Here is a 21,576-nt window from a genome sequence, read left to right as displayed (position 1 = left end):
TTTCCCGGTGTGGATCCAGTCTGTGGTTTTTGACTCATTCGATCGATTACCGTTAACAGAAACTTTTAGCTTGTCTTAGTGCCAGAGAGCTGGCTGTGGCAGTCTTGTGTGTCAAACTCACCAGCGCCACCTAACGGCCGTGTCCAGAAACTTCCTCCCCGAACATCAGGAGTCAGTAATAGTTCCGGAGGATGTGAAATGGGTTGTAAATGTGTTAAATACACTTATACACTTAAAAGTGTGCATAATATCCATTTATCTAGAAAGGCACCTCTGGGGAATTCAAGATGATGCATAACTCACTTTGGGCTTGGTGCTGCCATCTGTGGCCAGGAGGCGAATTACATCGATTACAACCTAAGGTGTGACTGGTGATAAAAACAGTGATCGATAAGGGATCGATAACCTGCACTATATTTGAAACTGAACTTATTTAATTTAAATATCATAGAAGATTGTGGAAGTATTTTTCTTGTTTCATTCTATTTTCAAAGTTATTTCTCAACAGTTAAAATGCATTTTAAAATATATAAAGAAGAAATCAAATTGGTTATGTTTAACGCTTTTGATTTCAGTTAAATTGGAACTGACCAAATTTCTGTTGTTAAAAATATCAGAATTAGCTAAATGTAGAAATCAAACATGGTGGATCATATCGGTGTTGGAATAAAAAGTGGAATTCAACACAATGAGATGGATGATAAAGGACTATTATTATAATAAAGCATTTTATTAAAGCAAAAAATCTTTAACAAACAGCCTGCAGACAGAAAACAATCCATAAAAACTCTGAAGGTGGAGGCCTTTTTTTTCAACTGTCCCTCAGTATTCTCAGTTTTCTGTTCTTTTTCTAATATTGCATCATTTCGGACTCAAGGCCACGTTCACCTCTTTCCCTTCAGAACATTATCTGTACACATTTAAAGGTGATTATCACTCAGCTGCTGATTGATATCTATAAATCTGTGAATCTCTTAAACTTTGACGTATGTACAAATGTAAACATAAACAAGGTGCAGACACGGGTCGTCTCATGGGGATGGGGTTTTTTGCCTCACGGGTGTCACCGCCTGAAGCTCTGCTCCTTCGCGGGCGAACAGATCAGTGTCTTTGATGTAGTGTTTCAGTCCACATGCGTCAGACTGCTCATCCTCGGTCCGGATCATCAAACATGTCGTTTTCTGGCGATCGTGGAATTGGTTGGATCTTCAGAACTGATCGGTTTAGTCGTTTCTGTAATCGGTAACCAGGAGGTGATCGATTCAGAGCCGTCTAACGGGATCTGCCATCTCCACACGCTCTAAATTCACAGCTTTAAGGCTCAGCAAGCTGCTCGCTCAGACCTACCAACATCCAGGAGCTAGATCCGAACGACCTGCAGAGAACCGCCTGACGAACCATCTCTAGGTGACTCCTTCAGTGTCAGCTGGACGGGGAGCTACAACATAAATACTACACATGATGATGTCATCGGATCGGTCCAAATGTTGCACCGATCCGATGAGAACAGTTTCGGATGGCGTGGAACATCAGCAGCAACCTTGTCCCCTGTCGGCGGAGAGCAGCAGTGCAGCCGCTGCTGAGGCGGAGGAGAAGTCCTGGCCGGGACCCTTCGTCTCTCTAACTGCTGCTCGCCGCCGACAGGAAGTCGTCACGGAGCTGCCGACGAGCCGGGATAGTCGTCCGATGGCACGTGAAGGAGTCACGGGACGCCGTAGTCGTGGGCTGTGACGACACGTTTGAATCGTTGCTTGAGGAACGGCGTAAAGTGACGCAGTGGCGACCTTCAGAAACACGTAAACGTTCCGTTCTAAATAAAACATGTTTGATGTTCCACACAGAACCGGAGGCGTCTGAGTAGAAGAACTCTGACCTCGAGGATGAGTCTCAGCGACGCCTCAGTCGTTGCAGTGGTTCCTTCTGTACGCCGGTGCGTTCATGCTGTGGAATGCCGGCACCCACCGGTTGTCATGGAGACCCACGCTGCATCCCGGCGCGTCCCTGTTAGTGCTGTGACAACACATCCAGTATCCGGGGCCGTAGGGCAGCGCCTGGCAGAAGGGCTTCTTGTGCCAGCGGCACAGCGACACGTCGCCGCGCCGGTAACGCTTCTTGCACTGCTTGCAGGGGTCGTCGCGGTAACGGGGATCCGACACCCACAGGGAGTCGGCGGGCCGCACGCCGTACAGGTCGATGAGGTCCCTGAAGTTGTGGCAGGTGCACTTGAGCGCGGCGAGCGCCCGCGTGGGGAGCAGCAGGAAGACCTTCACCAGGAGGTGGTGGGGGAGCAGCGCCAGGTACGGCTGGGGCTCCAGCAGCTGCCGCAGGCGATGGCGCGCCGCCAGGAACTTCTCGGACGCCGACCCCCGCCGGCACAAGGGCGCTGCGATGAGGGGGGGCAGGGCAAGGACGCCGAGGTCCTCCTCCTGAGGTCTGTCGGTGTTTCTCCTCCTCCTCTTCTTCTTCTCCGACCGGCCGTCGGAGTGAGGGTGGGCGGCGGGGGCGGAGCGGCGCTGACGTGGGGGAGGGGCCAAGTCAAATGTCAGCCCGGGGAAAAGGGGGAGGGGCTCAGAGATTGTAAGGGGAGGGTCTGTCTGGGGGAGAGGAGGAGACAGGAACAACAGGCCGGGGAGAGGCTCCTCCTCCTCAGACATGGGGGGAGGAGTCTGGGGATGGGGCGGGGCCTGGGTCTCCATGCTGTGGTTCCCCCTGGCCTCCTGAGGCTCAACTGCATTCTCACCTGAGGGTGGGGGCAGGGGATTGGTCAGGTAAGCTGAGGGGGACGTGGTCAGAGGTGAAGCAGTTGCTTTGGTTTCCGGTGTTTTCAAGCAGGCGGTTGTTTCGGCGCCCGCGCTCCGAGGCCCCGGCTGGCAGGGGGTGTCGACCTGGTCTCCGGCGGCGAGCAGGAGCCTCCCCACCGTCCTCCTCAGGCTGCTGGTCCTCGACAGGCTTCCCTCCGTCTTCCTCTTCAGACACTCGGACTCCAGCTTGGCCACCATGTCGGACACCTTGACCGTCTCGGGTTCGTCGCCCCTGACCTCAGGGGGCGGAGCTCTCGACAGCATGATGGTGGCGGAGCTCCTCCGGAGGACGAACACCGGTTTTGACTCCGTCTGGCTCTCGTTGGCTCGCTGCTCCAGAAAGGCCACCATCTCCACTACCGACATCTTCTGCTGCTCTTCCTCGTCTCCCGCCGTCAGGGCGGGGCTTTCTCCGCCCGTCGTCTGGGCGGAGTCCATCGGCCGCGGGGGAAGTTGCTGGCTGTGCCGCTGTGACTCCAGCACGCTGTTACTCCTCTGCTCCTCCTGAAGGTTCTGGATCCTCCCTGACCGTCGGCGCCGTTTTGGACTGACGGGTTCCTCCCAGCTTCCCTTCGCCTTAAGAGCCCGTAAGGCATTGTTGATGCTCGCCGCTACCTTCCTGTCCCGGGAGGCGGGGACGCCAGCGCAGGCGTGTCCGCCATCTCTCATGCTATTGGTCTGCGCCCCGTCAGAGGCGAAGATGGCGATCTTCTCCCGAACGTGCCCGGGTTTGATGACCGTCAGGACGTCCGGCGGGGCGTCGACGTCATCTGGCGTCGTGTCGTACAGCCTGGGCTCGTCGTTCTCGTCGCCCCGCGGCGCCACGGGGCGCCACAGGGCGGGGCCGGGCGGCGCCTTTAGCCGGAGCGACACCACGTTGCTGCTTATTACGCTGCTGCTGTTGTTGTGGTTGGGTGCGTTGCTGTAGTGGAACGTGTTGGTGGAGATGACACCGAGGGGGAGGCGGCCGCTGCTGATGTTGCCGTGGTTACCGGCAGAGGTCCGCCGCAGCGCCCCCTGTTGGGGCAACTTCTGGACGCCGACTGCATCCAGATACAACTCGGTGCGCACAAACTTTGGATGTGACTTCAGGTGCATGATGGTCCTGGTTGACAGAAAAACAAAACAAACAAAATATTTTAGTCCAAACGAGTAAAAATCAGCATCAGGATTCAAACTGGATTCAATCCATTTCATCTGAACACGAGGGATAAAAACAGTTCAGGCCTTTCAAGGACAGATTCCTCAGTCAGCGTCTGCTGACTGAAAACAAATACACCTCCAAACGCCACTGCCAGCTGGTCATGTGATCACACACACGCTTCACACACGCTTCCCTCTCGCTGGACTGCAGGATGAAGAATGCCTTATAAGTTCTGCTCGGTCACAGAGACGCCGACGGAGACATTTCACTGCTGCGCCTGCGGATTTGTCTAATTAGTCGTTCCACATTGTCGAGTTTTCCCTTTTCCTTCCTTACGTTTCCAGGCTGAGCTGCTGAACGTCTCTGCAGCCTTTTCGAGGAGGCGGTGTTGCATCACAGGAAACACACGGCGAACATCTTCGGACGTGAAAAAAACAGACGTGAAAGAGGAAAACCTTTCTCTGCTTTCTGCCAGTTTTTATGCCTGAGGCGACTCTTCGCCGCCCTCTACTGGTTGGATTGATGATGACGTCGAGTAGAAGCGAGCCCCCGGAGCGTCTGGATCCTCAGGCGGGCCTCGCTCGGACAGAACGGCGGAAGAAAACCTGAAGGTGATTGGATTGAATCCAGAAGGTTTGACGGCGCCTGAATCTCCACACACTCCTGCAGGTTTTAGCTGTTTTCGTTTTCCTCTCAACCACGTGTGCAGACATGTGCAGAAACACTTACAAGTACAGGATGACATCACGGTCAACACACACACACACACACACACAGTACAGCAGCATTACATCAGCTGTGTGCTGCTCTCGGCTGTGTTTGGATCCGTTCCCACCAACACACCCAGTATGAAACAAAGCTGACTAATACAGGAAAGCCCCGGAGGATCGATGTTTCACCACCGCCGCCCCGGCCGAGAACGTGAACCCGTTCCTGAGGAGAACAGCTGGCCCCGCCCACCACGTGGAAGACACGCACACCTGCTTTGTAGCGGCGACTGGCCTCGCGCGGTCCAGATGTGTGTTTCGTGATCGGCTGGTTTTGACCGAGCCCGTTTACGCTCCGTCATGGTTCAGTGATGGGTGGGCGGGGCTTAGGTGACACCTGTAACAAGCACCGCCTACAAAATACGACAGACGAACGGACGCAGAAACATGACACATGTACTGCATGTTTGGTGTGAGCAAATACAGGAGGGGCCGATTCTGTTGATTATCGATCAATAAATGATCAGATTTATTGCCAATCAATTAAACATCAACTGCAACAAAGAGATGAAAGCAGTTTCTGATGCTTTTGTCTCCGCTTCACTGGGATGGAAATAATGATTCATAAACATGTTATCGTCTGTGTATCAGCCTTTCACACCAACTCCTACCTGAGCTCACACCCTGACGATCGGGGTCATGTGACCTGTCATCACGACTGACACGATAAACCATCCACACAGCTGCACGCCACACACAACTTTATGAACCGAAGCACTGAATAAACAAGGTTTTCAAAGTTCTGAGCAGCTGAAACAGCTGTGTGTGTGTGTGTGTGTGTGTGTGTCTGTGTGTGTGTGTGTGTGTGTGTGTGTGTGTGTGTGCGTGTGTGTGTGTGTGTGTGTGTGTGTGCGTGTGTGTGACATGTGACTTCTTACTGTTCTCTACAACAGTGTGTCTGGCTCTGATTAGCCTCCCTGACTGGTTGTGTAATCCTAATTGTTCCCATTCACGATGATGTCGACTCGACCTGCAGCGCTACACCCCGCTGCAGCGCCGAGGCTCCTCTCGCTGCGAGGTCCGTTACCTTTTTAGCTCTCAACCTGCCGGCGCCGCTTCACCGTTACCCTAATCCGGGTGGGATCTATTGCGGTTTGCAGGACGGCCTTCATGTACACATCTGGGGGTCCTGGAGTCAAACACGCTCGATGTACGATTGTGTAACAACAACAACAACTCGCTTTTCATGGACTCCATGTTTTTAATAGCGTTGCATCATCCGTGATGTCATCGTGTAAACTCTAGTGTGTCTCTGCGGAGCCCCGAGTCTGAGGCCCCGACGGGTTCAGCTTTAACAAGCGCAGGTGAGAACCAAACATCACAGAGAAGCGTTTGAAGGGTTTTATACACGTGTGACGCCATCGTGACGCCCGGACACGAGGAAACGTTCCATAAAAAAACTCCAGCGATGATAAAAAGCCCTTTTAAAAACGAATCAGCCGGACTATCATTGCTGCTCTATGAATTTCCTTCGTCTGTCTGTCTTTGCTGGTTTCATCGCCCCGGGAAGAACGTTTGTTTTCGTGTTCTGAACATGTTCACGTGTCACAAAGATCCCAGAATAACTCCTCGTGCTTCATGACTTCATATAGCTTTACCTTCAGGCTGTGTTCTGATTGGTCGGTGAAGCTGGGGGGTGGGGGTGTGGCCTGCTGTGAGTGACAGCTGTTGTGATCCGTCACATGTTTTATGAGACTCCTCCCACACAGATGAAAACAGCGTCGGTGGTCTGGCGAACAGTGAACACGATCTGCATGTAGACACAAAACAAAAACAACAGGTTCAGCTTTGTTGACTCAGAACAACAACAACAATCATTCTTTTGAATGTTTGAGGCCACCGCCGAGAACTAAACCTCCTATGCAGCCAACAGGGCTTTGAACCAGTTCATGAAAAAATGAAAACCGTAAACTTCATATTTATTCATTTTATATTTATATTATTCAAAATAATAGTAACCGGTTAACACCTTTTCATTCTTGAAAAAAAATATCTGACCTCATGTTTCACTTCCTGTCATTAGCTCAATGCCCGACGAGAGCAGAGAGAAATTGAGGTATATCACCAGCAGCCAAGGAAAAGGCAGTCTCCCAATTTAGATTCATAACAGGTAAACACTGCAGTCTGTCCATCTTAAGAAGACAGTCAGAGACTGCACATCCCGTAAGGGGTAGGTCAGGGTACCCTGAAAGTAGTACCTGACAAGTGCATAGATTTGACCTTTCAGGGTAGACCAAAGATATGCACTAGCTTTGACCATAGATCACAGCTAGTGCATAGGAAGATCAAAGCACTAGTTTTGATATATGGTTGTACTCACACTGGCCTTCTCCTTCGTCTTTCTATCTTATCCGGTTCCTGAGTGTATAAAAGTTTAAATTTTACCTTGACCTAGTTTTCTCAAGGTCAATGTCATGATCTCATTCTCATCCCCTTTGCCGCCTGAGTTATCTGCTTTTTGTTTCATGTTTCTATCTGCAATGGTTGCAAAGATATTTGGTGGACTAACTAACGGACGAAGGAACGAACGGACGGACGAATGGACAAAGGAACGAACGAACACACGAACACTGACAATTGAGGTTAAAGGACTTGAAATCGGTGGACAAACGCTGGATTTATTTACACCACCAGGAGGAGCGACTGCGCCTCAAACTTTCAATTTGTTGTTGTCTTTCAAAAGACTTTTGACCATCAGCTGCTGGTGTTTTTCTCATCACGCACTTTTCATCAGGGTTTAATTTGAAGCGCTGACAACTAAACTAAACTCGATTGATTCTCAGATGTCCGACTGTCCTTACAGAACAAGTCCAAATACCCCCCCGCACCCAAATACGAGGAGCTGTTCTCGTCCTCACCCTGGACATTATGACACACAAAAGGGACAAAACAAACACTCCTCTGAGGAAAATCCCTTCCAGAGTTCAGCTCATAACGTGTTTTTAACGGGTGACTTTTACAATCATATTAAACAGGAATGAAATGAAACCTGTGTTTGTCTAAACTGTGTGTGTGTGTGTGTGTGTGTGTGTGTGTGTGTGTGTGTGTGTGTGTGTGCGCGCGCGGTTGGGACAACAGCAGCACATGGTCTTACTGCTTCTAGAAAGTGACACCCAGCAGCTGCTGTCAGACTCAGCTCTGCTTGCACTGCACACACTGACCAAAAGAATGTGTGTGTGTGTGTGTGTGTGTGTGTGTGTGTGTGTGTGTGTGTGTGTGTAGTCTTCACAGGAGCCAATCAGCTACTAGAGCTGTCTCCTTGTGTCTATATAAGGCAGAAGGTAATCAATAGGTGTGGAATTCCCCTGCTCTGTGGGACGGACGGGACTGTGGTGTTGCTACCGGTTACCGGTGAGGACAGGGGGGGGGGTTTGGGGGCTCAGTCCGGTTTGCTTTACAACACAACAACTACACAACAACATTACAGGAATAATTCAGGTACACTCCAGGTGCATCATGGGATACGTTCAGGTTTTCTCCATCTCTGCTGCTGTTCTATGACTTCCTGGTGGAGACCAGCTGTTGGGGGTCATGTGACCATGTTCACAACCTCGTATGGTCTCTGATTGGTTGATGTGTTCAACCCATTGACTCTTGTTCCAACCTGTTCATTCAGATGGCCACGCCCACCAGAGCCCAAACCACAAGGAATGATGTGAAAACACTCAAGTGTGTGTGTGTGTTTGTGTGTTTGTGTGTCTGCCTCATATGTAAACTGAGAAAACCAGTTAGGTCGACCGTGTGTTTTCTCTCTTTGATGACGTTTGTGTGTCAGCGCGCACACACACACACCTAGTCACACAAACAACCAGACATGTTTCCGGTCTCCCCTCGGCCCAATCTGATCAGAACTCTGGTGATCAATAACATGATCAGCGGCTGCTCAGTCTCCACGGATAAAACCCAGGAAAGAACGTCTGAGACAGAAATAATGAGGTGATAAACAGACGACAAACCCACTGATAAGAGACAGTGTGCAGCTGGTAAGACTTTAGTCAGCTGACACACCGAGTTCTGAATTAATTGCTGAAGCATGTCAGCTGTCGACAGCAGGATGAGAACCAACATCATCTGGGTGAAAATTAGGTCATAAAAATCTAATTTAAGATGAACAATCCTCCAACAACACTGCCCTACTAACAACACTGCCCTACTAACAAGACTATCCTACTAACAACATTACGCTAGTAACACTATCCTCCAACAACACTACCCTACTAACATTATCCTACTACACAACACTATCAACTAACAACACTACTCTACTAACAACAGTATTCTACTAACAACTAAGATTTGTTCCACATATTTTGATGTTTAGACAGAAATTTCATCCTGTTGACGTCGACAGACAAACTGGTTTTCTTTGTCTTAAAACATTCTGAACTCAGACTATGAGCTGAATTTGTGAAGATTTAAATGATCATTTCAAGTCTTTTAAGAAGATTCACCAATACATTTGATCTGTTCTCTATTGCTGTAATTCTTGATCGTTTCTATTTCTGAAGCAGCTACATTTCAAAGTTCTGCACTGGAGAGTTCTGTTTGACATTCAGCAGCTTCAGTTTTTAATCTAAATGTTCTATAGCGCGTGTGTGTGTGTGTGTGTGTGTGTGTGTGTGTGTGTGTGTGTGTGTGTGTGTGTGTGTGTGTGTGTATGTGTGTGTTTGTGTATGTGTTGACAGTGTGGCCAGGCTGGGAGATAATAGGCCAATCAAAGGGCAAAGTGCAGCAATATAGAGTATAGACGAGCTGCTATATATCAATAAAACCTCTCTTCGATGATGGGAAGCGATCAGGAAGTACAGGAAGTAGTTTCTCAGACAATCTCATTAAGGATTATTTTGTAAATAATTAATCTTTGGACCATTTACTTTATTGCTAATGAAAATATGTACAAACAGTTGTGACACATCGTTGTTCCTGGATTATGGAACACTTACCTGGAGACGCCTCTGCCCCCTCTTCTGGGATTAGCAGCTGTGAGTTTTTGTTGTTGAATTCACCATAAAGGAAGAAATAAATAACAAACTACAGATTAATTTCAGATTAACTAGACACTCCTGCCTGCTATCTTTTAGCATCGTTCGATAAAAGCTGAGGCCGTTCCTGCTCACAAAGTCTAACCCTTTTCACATTTTAGATTTCAGACACACTTCGATAGAAGCAGGTTTCTTCTTCCTCTCCGATGACATCAGAGGCAGGAGGCTGGAGTTATCTCTCCAACACTGACCAAGTCAACCAGGTGAGAACCAACCGGGGACACCTGAAGTAAATTCAAGGCTCTAACAGCCTCATCGGCCTGTGAGGAGCCGAACGACAGCAGCCCAAGTCGGCATTTAAAGCTAACAAGCCCGTGAGCTAGCAGAACATAGCTAACAACAATGCTACCAATGGCTGCTGGAAACACCACCTGAGACCTGAACGGTGACAGCTAGAGCCTGCTAACCTTCTGCAGAACCAAACTGACACACACCACACTCACAGCTCAGCATACCAACCAAAACCAAACGCGGGATGTCAACAAGTATCCGGTTTGTAACCGGAGCGAAACTTCTGAGAGGAGTCGTTAACTTTTGTTGGGCAGGAGCGCTAGCTAGCATGCTAGCAGCTGCAGCCGTCTGGTGCAAGGATGCACCTGGATAACTAACTAGCATGTGGAGCTAATCACACCGAGCAGGGAGAGGCGAAAACAACCAACGAAGGCGACAACCGTCACATTATTTTAACAATTATTTCATTATTTTAGCATCAGAAAACTAACAGACGTCAGGGTCAAACTAACCTGAGGGAGGAATTCTCTCCGTCTCTGTCCGCAGGAGGGGAAAAAAACAAAAAAACAGCCGGAAGCAACAAAAAACATCGAATTCTACTATTTCCGGTTGGTCTCGTCGTTCTTTCACAACGGGACAGCCGTGTCCGGTAACTGTTGATGAAACGCAGTCTGGAGACTCTAAAACCTGGACTACATTGGGCTACCTGTCCGCTCCTTCTCACTGACTGAACACAAATGGCCAGCGGACCCAACGAGCACGGAGACTCCAGCTGGAGCTCGACGTCATGACGTCATGACGCCGTGACGTTAACGTCCGCCAAAGATCGTCAGTTCAAGAAAACAAAAATCACACCCGGGGGGAATGAAATCTAGGCTATTCTCAATCACTTAAATACAATAAAACAACAATAATACATTTATTTATTGTTGGTCCGCCAGGGGAGGGGCATGCCGATATATAACGGGGGCATTTCTGCTTTATGAGGGGTGAGAGTTGGAGCTAGAGTGGAGCTGTCCATATAGAACATTGTGCATGGTGGCTATTAGTAGTGTAAGTTTTCTCTGTATATACTTCTTTTTGTTGCGCTGGGTTTTTGGTTTGGGAATTTTTTATCTTCACTGTAAATATTTTTTCACTGGTTGTTTTTGGTGACAATAAAAAACCCACCAAACAAACGGCTGTGCCATCAATTTTTCCCCACTGCATTCATGAACCCGTGACATACTGTAATTGTTTTTACACTGGATCTCTCCTTTAAATTGATCCATTACACCAATGTTGACACCAGCAGACGTCAGGGGTCAGAGGTCAAGAGTCGGGGTTTGTCCTGTCCTCACACAGATGCAAAAACACACACACACACACACACACACACACAACAAATTGAAGAGTGGAGCCTTTTATTGAAACGAGTCAGAAGAGAACCAGAACAGAATGATTGCGAGAACCTTCTGCAGATGTTTTAAGAATAGAAAAAACATATTCTGCTAATGTTACCAAGATTCAGCTCCAAATTTATTCAACATATGTTTCAGACTAGGTGAAGTGGGTCTCCTGCGAATCAACTACAACCATCAGAAGACTGTCTCGATCCCCTTTAGTTGCAGGGATCCCTGGGGACTGGAGAGCTGCCTCAGTTCTTCATCTCGACTCTAACATCCTGCAGGGTCAGGTCGCCGCGGATTTTGATCTCCCCGATGGATCTCAGGTTGCTGATCCGGTGTCTGAACGTGTGCACTTGGCGCCGGTCGATTGTAATCGTGTAATCGTGGTTGGAGCACAGGATCTCAATCTAGAAAGGCGATAGAAAGTCCCTCACACATACAGACGGGATTTTTAACACTACGGTGCATTCAAGGACCTTCAAAATGGGGATTTTGGTATGAATCCAATATAATTACCGTGAAATCTCTTCTCGGTTCAAAAGGGAAGTAATTCCATTCTCTCTCCTCGCTCCCCCAGGAGTTCCCGATGGAGCTGTTCATGACGATCACCTTCTTGCCGGCCTCGTTGAAGCGAGGGTTCATGTGGAAGGCAATGTCGTTGGAGGCGCACAGATCAACAGCAAACCTGGAAAACAGGGAGATTTATGTTCTCCAATCTTAACATAGGACACAGAATTTAATTCTCTATGGTGTTATCACACAAAACCCTTCATCTGTCCTCAACTTATCACCGTATTAAATATATTTAGTGTAAAGTCTGGTGTCCTCCTTTAAAATGACAGACAGTCATTGTTTTTCTTGGATGGATTTAGTTTAGTTGTCAAGTTGAGTTTATACCATCTGAAATGTGATATAATTTTGAGCTAAATCTAAAGCAAACTGTCGTCTTTATTGGCCACAAAATACGTTGGACAAAAATATGTGAATTATTTGAAACTAAAATGCAGGAAGGATTCTGACCTGTGGGGGTTTGGGTTGATGGTTCCCCTGATGGTGATCAGAACTCTGTCATAAAGTCCGTTGGGAAGAGGATGTTGGTACGGGACGCTCTGTCAACAGGGAAACAATGATTAGATCAGCAATCCATCATCCATCCATCAAGCATCCATCCATCCATCCAATGTCTATTACCATATTTCGTGACTGGCCTGATGGGTAGGACGGCCCTTGTGGGTTGGGCTGGTTATACGGGTCGGGCTGGTTAGACGGGTTGTACTGATTGGGTGGATTGGACGGATCGGGGTTTGATTGCCAGAAGTTTGAGCCTCCGGACGGAGGATCTGGAGGTTTTCAGAATATTAAGAGAAAAAAGAAAAAACGAACCACACTTAATTTGATGCTATTTCTTTCAGAATATTTGCAGTCATCATAAATAAAATATAATATTCATCAGTTCGTCAGTTACTTGCGTCAAATCAATGAAGGTATAAATGATTGATTGACTGATCTACATGTTTCAGATTCAAGGATTTTTTTGAAAATTCTTTTGTTCAAAAACACAGAAATATTAAACCCACCCAAAAAGTGGTGATAGTGACTGACCTTGCCATGGACCTCCATGACCGCTGCCACCACCACCACTAGGGGGACCCTGCAGGGAGGAGACAGGAAAAGAGCAATCACAGATTGACGTAAGCCAGATCAAACTAACTTCAAGTGAAAATAAAAAAACTCGAAGTCAGGATAGATTTTACACAAACAAACTAAAATAAACTCCATAGATGAGCTGAATGTCTTCTGAATGCACCACCCCCTGGTGGTCATTTAATGAACTGCAGCTGGACACACAACCGGTCCGTCTGTCCTTCAGCGATTCCGTATGGTCGATATTTTAATTTGTCCAAGATTTCAGTTTATGATCACGTCTCTTAGCCAATGCTAGCATGCTTTCCGGGTTGAAATTTTGATAAGTTTTCAATTTAAAAAAAAACTTTTTATAAATGCATGGGGTCTGAGAGGACTGTAATTTCATTTGTGCTGTATGTCGTGCATATATGGTACATTTGACAATAAAGTTGACTATGGCTATATACTGTCCTTCATCTTGTGATCCATGAATCAAAGAGAGCCCAAAAACCACATACACATACCTAACATACACTCACTATGATCATCTGAATTACAATGCAAACCTAAGCATGTTATGACACTGTCCAAGTCGTCCCTGAACGCAGTATGTAGTGTTATATAGTGTGTCTACACACACACACACACACACACACAAACACACACACACACACACACACACACACACACACACACACACACACACACACACACACACACACACACACACTCACACACACACACACACACACACACACGCACACACACACACACACACACACACACACACACACACACACACACACACACACACACACACACACAGTGAATTCTTTAGTCATCTAACCGATGGAGCATTTATTTCCGATCAATGCATTAATACGAGGAAAATGTTTCATCATCTATGATCATAAGTCTGTTTTCACTCAAGTTTTTTTTTAATGTAATCGTAAATAATTTATTTTTGGATTAAAAAATTAGTGGATTAAAAAATGTGGAAAAAAAATCACTGCATCCAGTTTTGCCTTTATTGTGTTTAAATGATGCGCATCTAGTGTAAATCATTCTTATCTATTCACCTCTAGATAGATAGATAGATAGATAGATAGATAGATAGATAGATAGATAGATAGATAGATAGATAGATAGATAGATAGATAGATAGATAGATAGATAGATAGATAGATAGATAGATAGATAGATGCTATCTATATTAATCCCGGAGGAATTGCACTCTGTTATGGTACTATAATAGAAGCAAAGCATCAAAACATAAATCAGAAAGAAATACTTTAAGGCAGCAAGGAACTTTTATGTGAATAAAAAATAAGGACTTACAAACATGTTGCTCCTCTGGGAACTGAAACAATCAGAAAAGAAAAAGAAACTTCAGTTTGAGGGTGTGGTGGATGAGTCCTGACACGAAGAGGACAAACAAGAACGCAAACCTGCACCTGAAATTCCTTCGTCGGCTTTACGTTCTGAGTTCTGATTTCCTGACTGGACAGTAAAAATAAGATTAACTTAAACAGACAAAACGCTCCTCCTTCCTTCCCAGTCGATGCCTCCAGATCAGTTAAGATTAATGAGAAATCATAAATATAAATGTGCATAAATTGCTGAATCACTTTATGTCACATTTTTAATGTTTAAAGGTGCAGACAAAAAAATCAAAATTTTCTGATGAATTATTACTATATATTTGCGGCTGAGATTTTGTCGTGTAAAAACTCAAGTAAATACAGTACCTGAGTACTTGTACTTAGTTACCTAACAATCATTATTCGAATTTTCCTTCCGGAAAAATTGATTAATTTTCCTTCCGGAAAAATTTGAAAATGAAGCATGTTTAAAATATTTCACATTTCAGATATGAACCTGCAGCCGAAACAACCCGTCCGGGTCGTGTTCGTGGTGGGCGGAGTCAGCAGTGTCACGCAAAACACGCAGAAAGCAGCCTCAAGCCAGAAGAATGCCTCACGATCAGTGATCTGTTCGCTTTTGTTTCTTTACAGATTTATATTTTCCTGAGCTTAATAATAAAGCTCTCAGCTACAAAAGTCTTCCTACTTGTCCCCGTTCTGTGTTTAAATAAAGTTTCATTTGAACAATTCAGTCAAACATTCCTGAATCACCAGGATTTGACAGAAGCAGGTAAACTTTTGTGTCAGCAGAAGCCATTCGTTCTGTCTGGTCTTCCTTCATCAGCTCAAACAGAACTGGATGCAAATAAATAAATAAGTAAACAAATCCTGTCGGTTTAACTTCAGCACAAAAAAATAAAAATAAACACAAAGTATGAAAGATGAAAAGTGTAAACGTGGACGTACCTGAGAGAGAGGACCGAAACCCACAGTGAGGGAGAGGAGCGGATGTTTTAAAACACAAGACACACCTTGACCCCGCCCCCTCCGAGTAAACACACACACACACACACACACATACACACACACACACACACACACACACACACACACACATACACACACACACACACACACACACACACACACACACACACACACACACACACACCCTGGAACAACGCTCCTGTGTTTAATTAAGGTGTGCGTCTTTTGGAATGTTGTCAAGCAGAATTTGTTGAAATGCTAAATGTTACATTCATATTATAGTTCGTGATAATGACAATAATAACCCACTCATAACTGATAATCACAAAAAAATCGAACTGGATCATCTTCCAGACACCTGTGGGACAGGTGAACTGAACCTGAAAACCGGTACAGTGACTCACGGTCACACAATGTGTGTTTTTGAGTGTGCAGACTGGGTGTGGTTGTTATGAAAAAAAAAAGAGTGTTTGCTCTCTATATATCATCAAAATATGTGTGCTGTGTATTCGATGCGACAGCGAATAATTCTTTAAATGTAGAAACGTCAAAGTATGACAAAAGTTTTCAGAAGAAAATCCACATTTCTGCTAGAAAAAAATCCATTTTATAGTGTGAAAGAAGTGACGCCGAGGCGCCAGAAACCAGTAACTGTTGAAAACTAAAGATACTGGAGCGTTAGATGACGTAATAGGAGCTCAATTACCTGTAAAGGTGAGGTGATGCTAAGAGGGAGAAAGAAGGAGTTGCAGCTTTTCAATAAACATCTAATGGACACAGATAATTCCTCAGTATTCTGGAGAGACTTTTCAGAGCAGCTGTGCAAGGAGGCGTTTAAAAAAATATTGATTTTCATTAAAAATACAACTTAAAGGATCCAAAGAAGGATGAATTTAATGCATTCCAGGTTAAATGTGCCTGCTGTCTGCCTGAGAGCCGGCAGGGGGCAGCAGCACGTCGTGACTGGCGCTGACACGTGATAGCCAGCAGGGGGCGGCGCAGACCAGGAAAGAGAGAGGGAGGCTTACTGTGACGTCACTCTGCATATCGTAATTATTCTATTCTAAAATCTCTTCGTTCTATTTCTGTTTTTCATTTTGTTTTGTGATTAAACAATAATAATAAATGTGTTTTGTTTTTGTTTTTTGTTTACATATAGATTTATAGTTTTTGGCTCTAAATGCATGTATTTATTGCAGACTTAGTTTTCTCTTGTGTATTTACTGTAGGTTTTATTTTAAAAGTTCCACCCAAGTCCTGTAAATGGAGAAATGTTCTGCTGTAAATGCTATAGTGTGTGGCATGAATCCATGCTCCGACCCCTTCACCCCGAAAATAAACCCGAATGAATCAAATAAAGCTGGACACATGGTGGGCAGTGCAGTGGTGGAGTGGTTAGCATCACTGCTGGGTTCTGGTTCTGGACCCACATCCACATATCTGTGTGGGTTCTTTGTGTGTGTGTCTGTGTGGGGGGCTGGAGTCGCCCCCCAAGTCCACAAACATGTCTTGTAGGTGAATGAGAGACTCTGGACATGAATTTGAGCATGAATGGTTGCTTGTCTCCCACCCAACGTCAGCTGACATCTGGCTCCACCCCCCACCCCTCCAACCCCCCCCACACACACACACATACACATACACACACACACACACACACACACACACACACACAACTGTATAAAATAAAGTTAAATAACTGCAACCTCCAGTCGGTCACGTAAAGCTTGATGTATTTGTCTGTGTGTGTGTGTGTGTGTGTGTGTGTGTGTGTGTGTGTGTGTGTGTGTGTGTGTGTGTGTGTGTGTGTGTGTGCGTGAGTGCGTGCGTGCGTGCGTGTGCGTGCTTCTGTGTGTGTGTGTCCTGAGGTGCCTGCAGACTGGGATAATCCCAACTGAGCTGCTGACCTCAACATAAAACCAGTTCAACGGCGAACCCGAACACACAAACAGATGTGTGTGTGTGTGTGTGTGTGTGTGTGTGTGTGTGTGTGTGTTGACATTGATCTATGTACTGTACAATCAATCCAAATTAGGCGAAAGCCCCTGCGATCTCTCCTCATCTCTGCTGCAGGACACTACCCCACTAAAGAGAGGTGGATTGTGGGTAATAGCAGCAGCAGGTTTTGACATGTGCCTTCCTAGTTCCTCGCTAAATATGATAATTGATAACTGATGATGAGTGTTGTTGGGAGGCGACCTGCAGGGACTGATCCATGTCATGATTTGTCTGCAGCAAGAGACAAAAGTGTTTTTCAAGAATCGCCGTGGAAACAAGGTGAGTGACGTCATCACGTGAGGAGAGTTGTTTGCACACGCCCAGTGAGAAGCAGAGAAAGGCCGATCGTATCTGAAGGTGAAGGTGGAGGATCAGGTCCAACATTCTTCTGCTGAGGCTCATCTTATCGGCTGATCAGGTCTGTGGTCTTATCGACTGATCGGGTCTGAGATGCAGCGTATGAGGAATGTCTGCTGGTCCTCCAGCGACGCTCCACTCTCCCTCATCTTCCATGCGATGATGTCATAAATACATAAAACCCACAGCTCCTTTTAATCTGGTTTGTTCCGACGGAATCACTTCCAGCTCTGAGAAGAAGACGTGAAGCTGTGGAAACGGGTCAGAACGACCCGTCCTCACCTTAACCCACATTCTCAGCTCCTCATTCGACCTCAAGCCCAGGGCATTCTGGGTAATAGAAGCAGCAGGAACTTCCCGTTCGAGAACATTTTTTCATTAAAAGACTATTAAATCACCGACAGCTCGACAGCTGAGGTCAATCTGTGTGTGTGTGTGTGTGTGTGTGTGTGTGTGTGTGTGTGTGTGTGTGTGTGTGTGTGTTAATGAATTTAGCAGACGTCACAATAGAAAGAGGCTCCAGATTACAACTCCGACTGGACTCTGTCCTCTGATTGATCTCATATTGATCTGATGGTGATAAACCTCACATATTATTGATCATTGAACAAAGGTTTAAACGATCGGTTTTCTTCTTCAGGTTGTGTTCATGGTTTAAATACAAGGCTGTTTTAATGTTAATAAAGCCCCAAACAAAAGTTATTCTATAATGTTTCAGCTAATTTAGCCTCGGTTTGTACGCTCCCAGGCTAACGTTGTTGTCATGTATGCAAACAGTTCAAACAAACACGTAACTGTTGTCATATAAACAAGATAAAGGGTAGAGAGAGAGTCCAGAATAACAATAATTCTTTTGGTTGCCTGCAGTGACAATTAAATGCAAGTGCAACAGCAAGAAGGATTAACACACACACACACACACACACACACACACACACACACACACACACACACACACACACACACACACACACACACACACACACACACACACACACACACACACACACACACACACACACTGACCACACACCATTTAATTAAGTCTGTTCTCACCTGAGCTCTCAATTCTAATCGGCCCAAAGGGTTCAGCTCAATAACAGACGCTTCTAAGAGAATTCTGCAGCATGCTGCCTGGTACACGCTACATGGTACATGCTACACGCTACCTGCGATCTGCTACTTGCTATATCAGAGTACGCACACTCTACGATAGAGTTCAGGGTTCAGGTTATTTCAACAAGCTGTCATTAATGTGAGCGGATTGATCCAAATGTTGCTTTAGTGCTATGGATTGTATCAGCGGATCAATACTCAGATGGAACGAGCCTCAAACGTCCAGTAAACACGCACACACACACACACACACACACACACACACACACACACACACACACACACACACACACACACACACACACACACACACACACACACACACACACACACACAGCCTGCAGCGGTCAGCTGTGTGTCGGTGTTGATGAGTTCTGCTCCAGGTGTTGGTGATGACATCACTGTGACCTCTGACACGACTACCCTGAGGTGCTCATCTTCATCCTCATCCTCACCCCCCCGCCCCCTCTCTCCCATCACGGCTGACGCTAAACCCCGACCAGATAAACCCACTGGGGCCTCAGGATAAAGGTAGAGCGAGGGGCCCTCTGACCCCAGCTGCTCCGCCCACTCCGTACGCGATGCGTTTGAGTTCGTGGGAAGTTTTTTTTCTTGAGGGATATGAACCAAAAACATTTTGTGGGACATTTTTGCTTCATATCCAGGGAGAAAAAGACAAATAAACTCCACAACAGTCACGCTAAACGCTGACGTGTCGCGTGTCACACGGGCTCGGCTTCACGCCGCCTCAGGTTTGTTGGGTGTAAATAAATGAGGGGTTTAATCCAGGTGTTCCGCTCCGTTTCAAATGGCTCTAGTCTCATGAGCCACCTTTACTGAGTCACATGACCGCTGAGCGCCGTCCTGTCAGAGTCGTGATGTCACCTCAAGAAATAAAAAGGATTTTATTTCACAAGGAAGCTGAAAGCTGTCAGCATCAATCATCAGGTACTTTTACTGGATCACCTCCCTCTGTGTGTGTGTGTGTGTGTGTGTGTGTGTGCGTGTGTGTGTGTGTGTGTGTGTGTGTGTGATGGCGGATCTGCTGAGAGAGGCGACAGTAAATTATATTGTTAATTCAATAAGGTGATGAAGTTGAAGGGACGAGAAACCTGGACGGGAAATGATGTCATAAAAAAGGTCGGGAGAGTAAAAGGAAGAGATCACACCACACACACACACCCACACACACACACACACACACACACACACACACACGCGGTGACCTGTCAGTGTGTCCTGCAGTAAAACATTTGCAGGTCGATGTTTTATTGGCAGCAGAGGAACCTTTATGTCTGTATTTATTCTATGCATGTGTGTGTATATGTGTGTGTGTGTGTGTGTGTGTGTGTGTGTGTGTGTGTGTGTGTGTGTGTGTGTGTGTGTGTGTGTGTGTGTGTGTGTGTGTGTGTGTGTGTGAAGAAGATCCTTTCACCTGCAGGAGAAAATGAACGGAGCAGAGGTGGAGTCTGAACCACGAGCGTCGCCTCAGGTCTGTCGTTTATCTGCCTCCATTGATCCCAGCTGAACATCAAGGTCAGGTGCTCAAGTCGCGCGGGAATGAAGATCAGAATCAAACTCGGCTACATGAAAATTATCTGAGGCCAAACCTTCGTTTACAGCTCCCTGAGAGAAGAAGTGATGAATCAGGAGAATAAACTGCAGCTGGAGATGATCAGAAAAGAAATGAAGGGAAGAGTCAACACCCAGATCCCAGATCAGCCCCCCTCTATGACGTAGTACCCTAAAACATCCCATAATAATTTGTGATTGTGAGCAAAAATCAGAAACCGTCTGTAGCTTAACATGCAAATGAGTTTAGGCTAACCACGCCCCTTTCCATGAGTGGGTGTGGCTTTCTTGTTTATTTGCTCCATAGTGTGTGTGTGTGTGTGTGTATACATGTGTGTATGTGTGCGCTGAGCTATGTCATCACAGTTGGCCTCAAATCTGATTGGTGCTTCACAGGAAATAATTTCTGATGATTTGTTCAAAAATAAAGGACACAACAACAAAATATATGTGAGCGGTAAAATGATGAGAACGAACGCGTCTCGGCTGCAGGTTTCTTCCCACATCTGAAGAATAGAGAGTCCAACAGGAAGTCACCGGTTTCATTGCAGCTTCTGGTTTTACAAAGACTAAACTGTAATTACTGTCAAATGTGTGTTAATGAGAGGCGTAATTATCATCATAAGATGAAGCTCGATCATCCTCATCTTCCTCATTCTGAAACAAAAATGTATTTTATTTTGAAATGTATTGGTTTGAATTGTGGTATAGAGGTTTAAAACCCTTTAAAGTCTGGTTTATGGAAAATAGCGTCTTACTGGATCCATCTGAAAAATTTGTCAAAAAATTTTTTTTTTCCATAAATTTGTACATATGAGCTTTACTTTGTATATTTTTTGCTAAATCCATCCATAAATCGGGGATTCCAGACAACCGAACCTGCAGCTCATTAATATTCATGAGGAAGAGTGTGAGAATTAATGAACAGAGGGAGGTTAAACAGATGGTGTCTGTCGGCGAACAACACACACACACACACACACAGCTGCAGGAGGTTGTGTGATAGCTTTAAAAGTTTTAGGCGCATTTCAGTTAAATCTTGTGGCTGGATCAAAATCAGTGAACAGTGGATTAATTATTGATCCAGATCTCCTCTCCTCTTCCTCCCCTCCTCTTCCTCCTCTACTCTTCCTCCTCTCCTCTTCCTCCCCTCCCTCCGGCGGCAGCAGCTGTGAGAGGTTTA

The 21,576-nt window shown here is 46.0% G+C and overlaps 2 protein-coding genes across 5 annotated transcripts; both read right to left on the bottom strand.

Annotated features, from left to right (window-relative positions):
- Positions 1–717: 717 nt before the first annotated feature.
- fbxo34 (F-box protein 34) lies at positions 718–10,751 on the bottom strand. Of its 3 annotated transcripts, XM_068338671.1 has the most exons (4): positions 10,498–10,751; positions 9,656–9,692; positions 6,311–6,462; positions 718–3,906 (listed from the first exon to the last, which is right to left on the bottom strand). In XM_068338671.1, exon 4 carries the CDS (start codon positions 3,897–3,899, stop codon positions 1,899–1,901), a length of 2,001 nt encoding a protein of 666 aa, XP_068194772.1. In that variant the 5' UTR covers positions 3,900–3,906; positions 6,311–6,462; positions 9,656–9,692; positions 10,498–10,751; the 3' UTR covers positions 718–1,898. The 3 variants fall into 3 exon arrangements, with proteins under 3 accessions (XP_068194772.1, XP_068194771.1, XP_068194774.1); XM_068338670.1 differs by lacking the exon at positions 9,656–9,692; XM_068338673.1 differs by lacking the exons at positions 6,311–6,462; positions 9,656–9,692; positions 10,498–10,751 and adding an exon at positions 4,282–5,435.
- A 626-nt stretch (positions 10,752–11,377) lies between these two features.
- Positions 11,378–15,408, bottom strand: lgals3b (lectin, galactoside binding soluble 3b). 2 transcript variants are annotated; one of them, XM_068339103.1, is made up of 7 exons: positions 15,330–15,408; positions 14,338–14,359; positions 12,976–13,024; positions 12,565–12,713; positions 12,394–12,482; positions 11,890–12,058; positions 11,378–11,780 (listed from the first exon to the last, which is right to left on the bottom strand). In XM_068339103.1, the coding sequence occupies exons 2-7, from the start codon at positions 14,341–14,343 to the stop codon at positions 11,622–11,624; spliced, it is 621 nt and encodes a 206-aa protein (XP_068195204.1). In that variant the 5' UTR covers positions 14,344–14,359; positions 15,330–15,408; the 3' UTR covers positions 11,378–11,621. The 2 variants fall into 2 exon arrangements, with proteins under 2 accessions (XP_068195204.1, XP_068195205.1); XM_068339104.1 differs by lacking the exon at positions 15,330–15,408 and adding an exon at positions 14,454–14,498.
- Between the last annotated feature and the right edge of the window lie 6,168 nt (positions 15,409–21,576).

The sequence above is a fragment of the Antennarius striatus genome, chromosome 17 (assembly GCF_040054535.1).
Source record: "Antennarius striatus isolate MH-2024 chromosome 17, ASM4005453v1, whole genome shotgun sequence".
NCBI lineage: Eukaryota > Metazoa > Chordata > Actinopteri > Lophiiformes > Antennariidae > Antennarius > Antennarius striatus.
Note: the sequence above shows the minus strand (reverse complement) of the source record. Positions and strands in the feature narration are given on the sequence as shown.

Coding starts and splice junctions, on each gene's coding strand:
- fbxo34 (XM_068338671.1), bottom strand. CDS start 3,899: ATGCACCTGAAGTCACATCCAAAGTTTGTGCGCACCGAGTTGTATCTG.
- lgals3b (XM_068339103.1), bottom strand. Junction 12,059..12,393: donor ATCAACCCAAACCCCCACAG/GTCAGAATCCTT, acceptor CCTGTTTTCCAG/GTTTGCTGTTGATCTGTGCG. Junction 11,781..11,889: donor AACCGAGAAGAGATTTCACG/GTAATTATATTG, acceptor TCGCCTTTCTAG/ATTGAGATCCTGTGCTCCAA.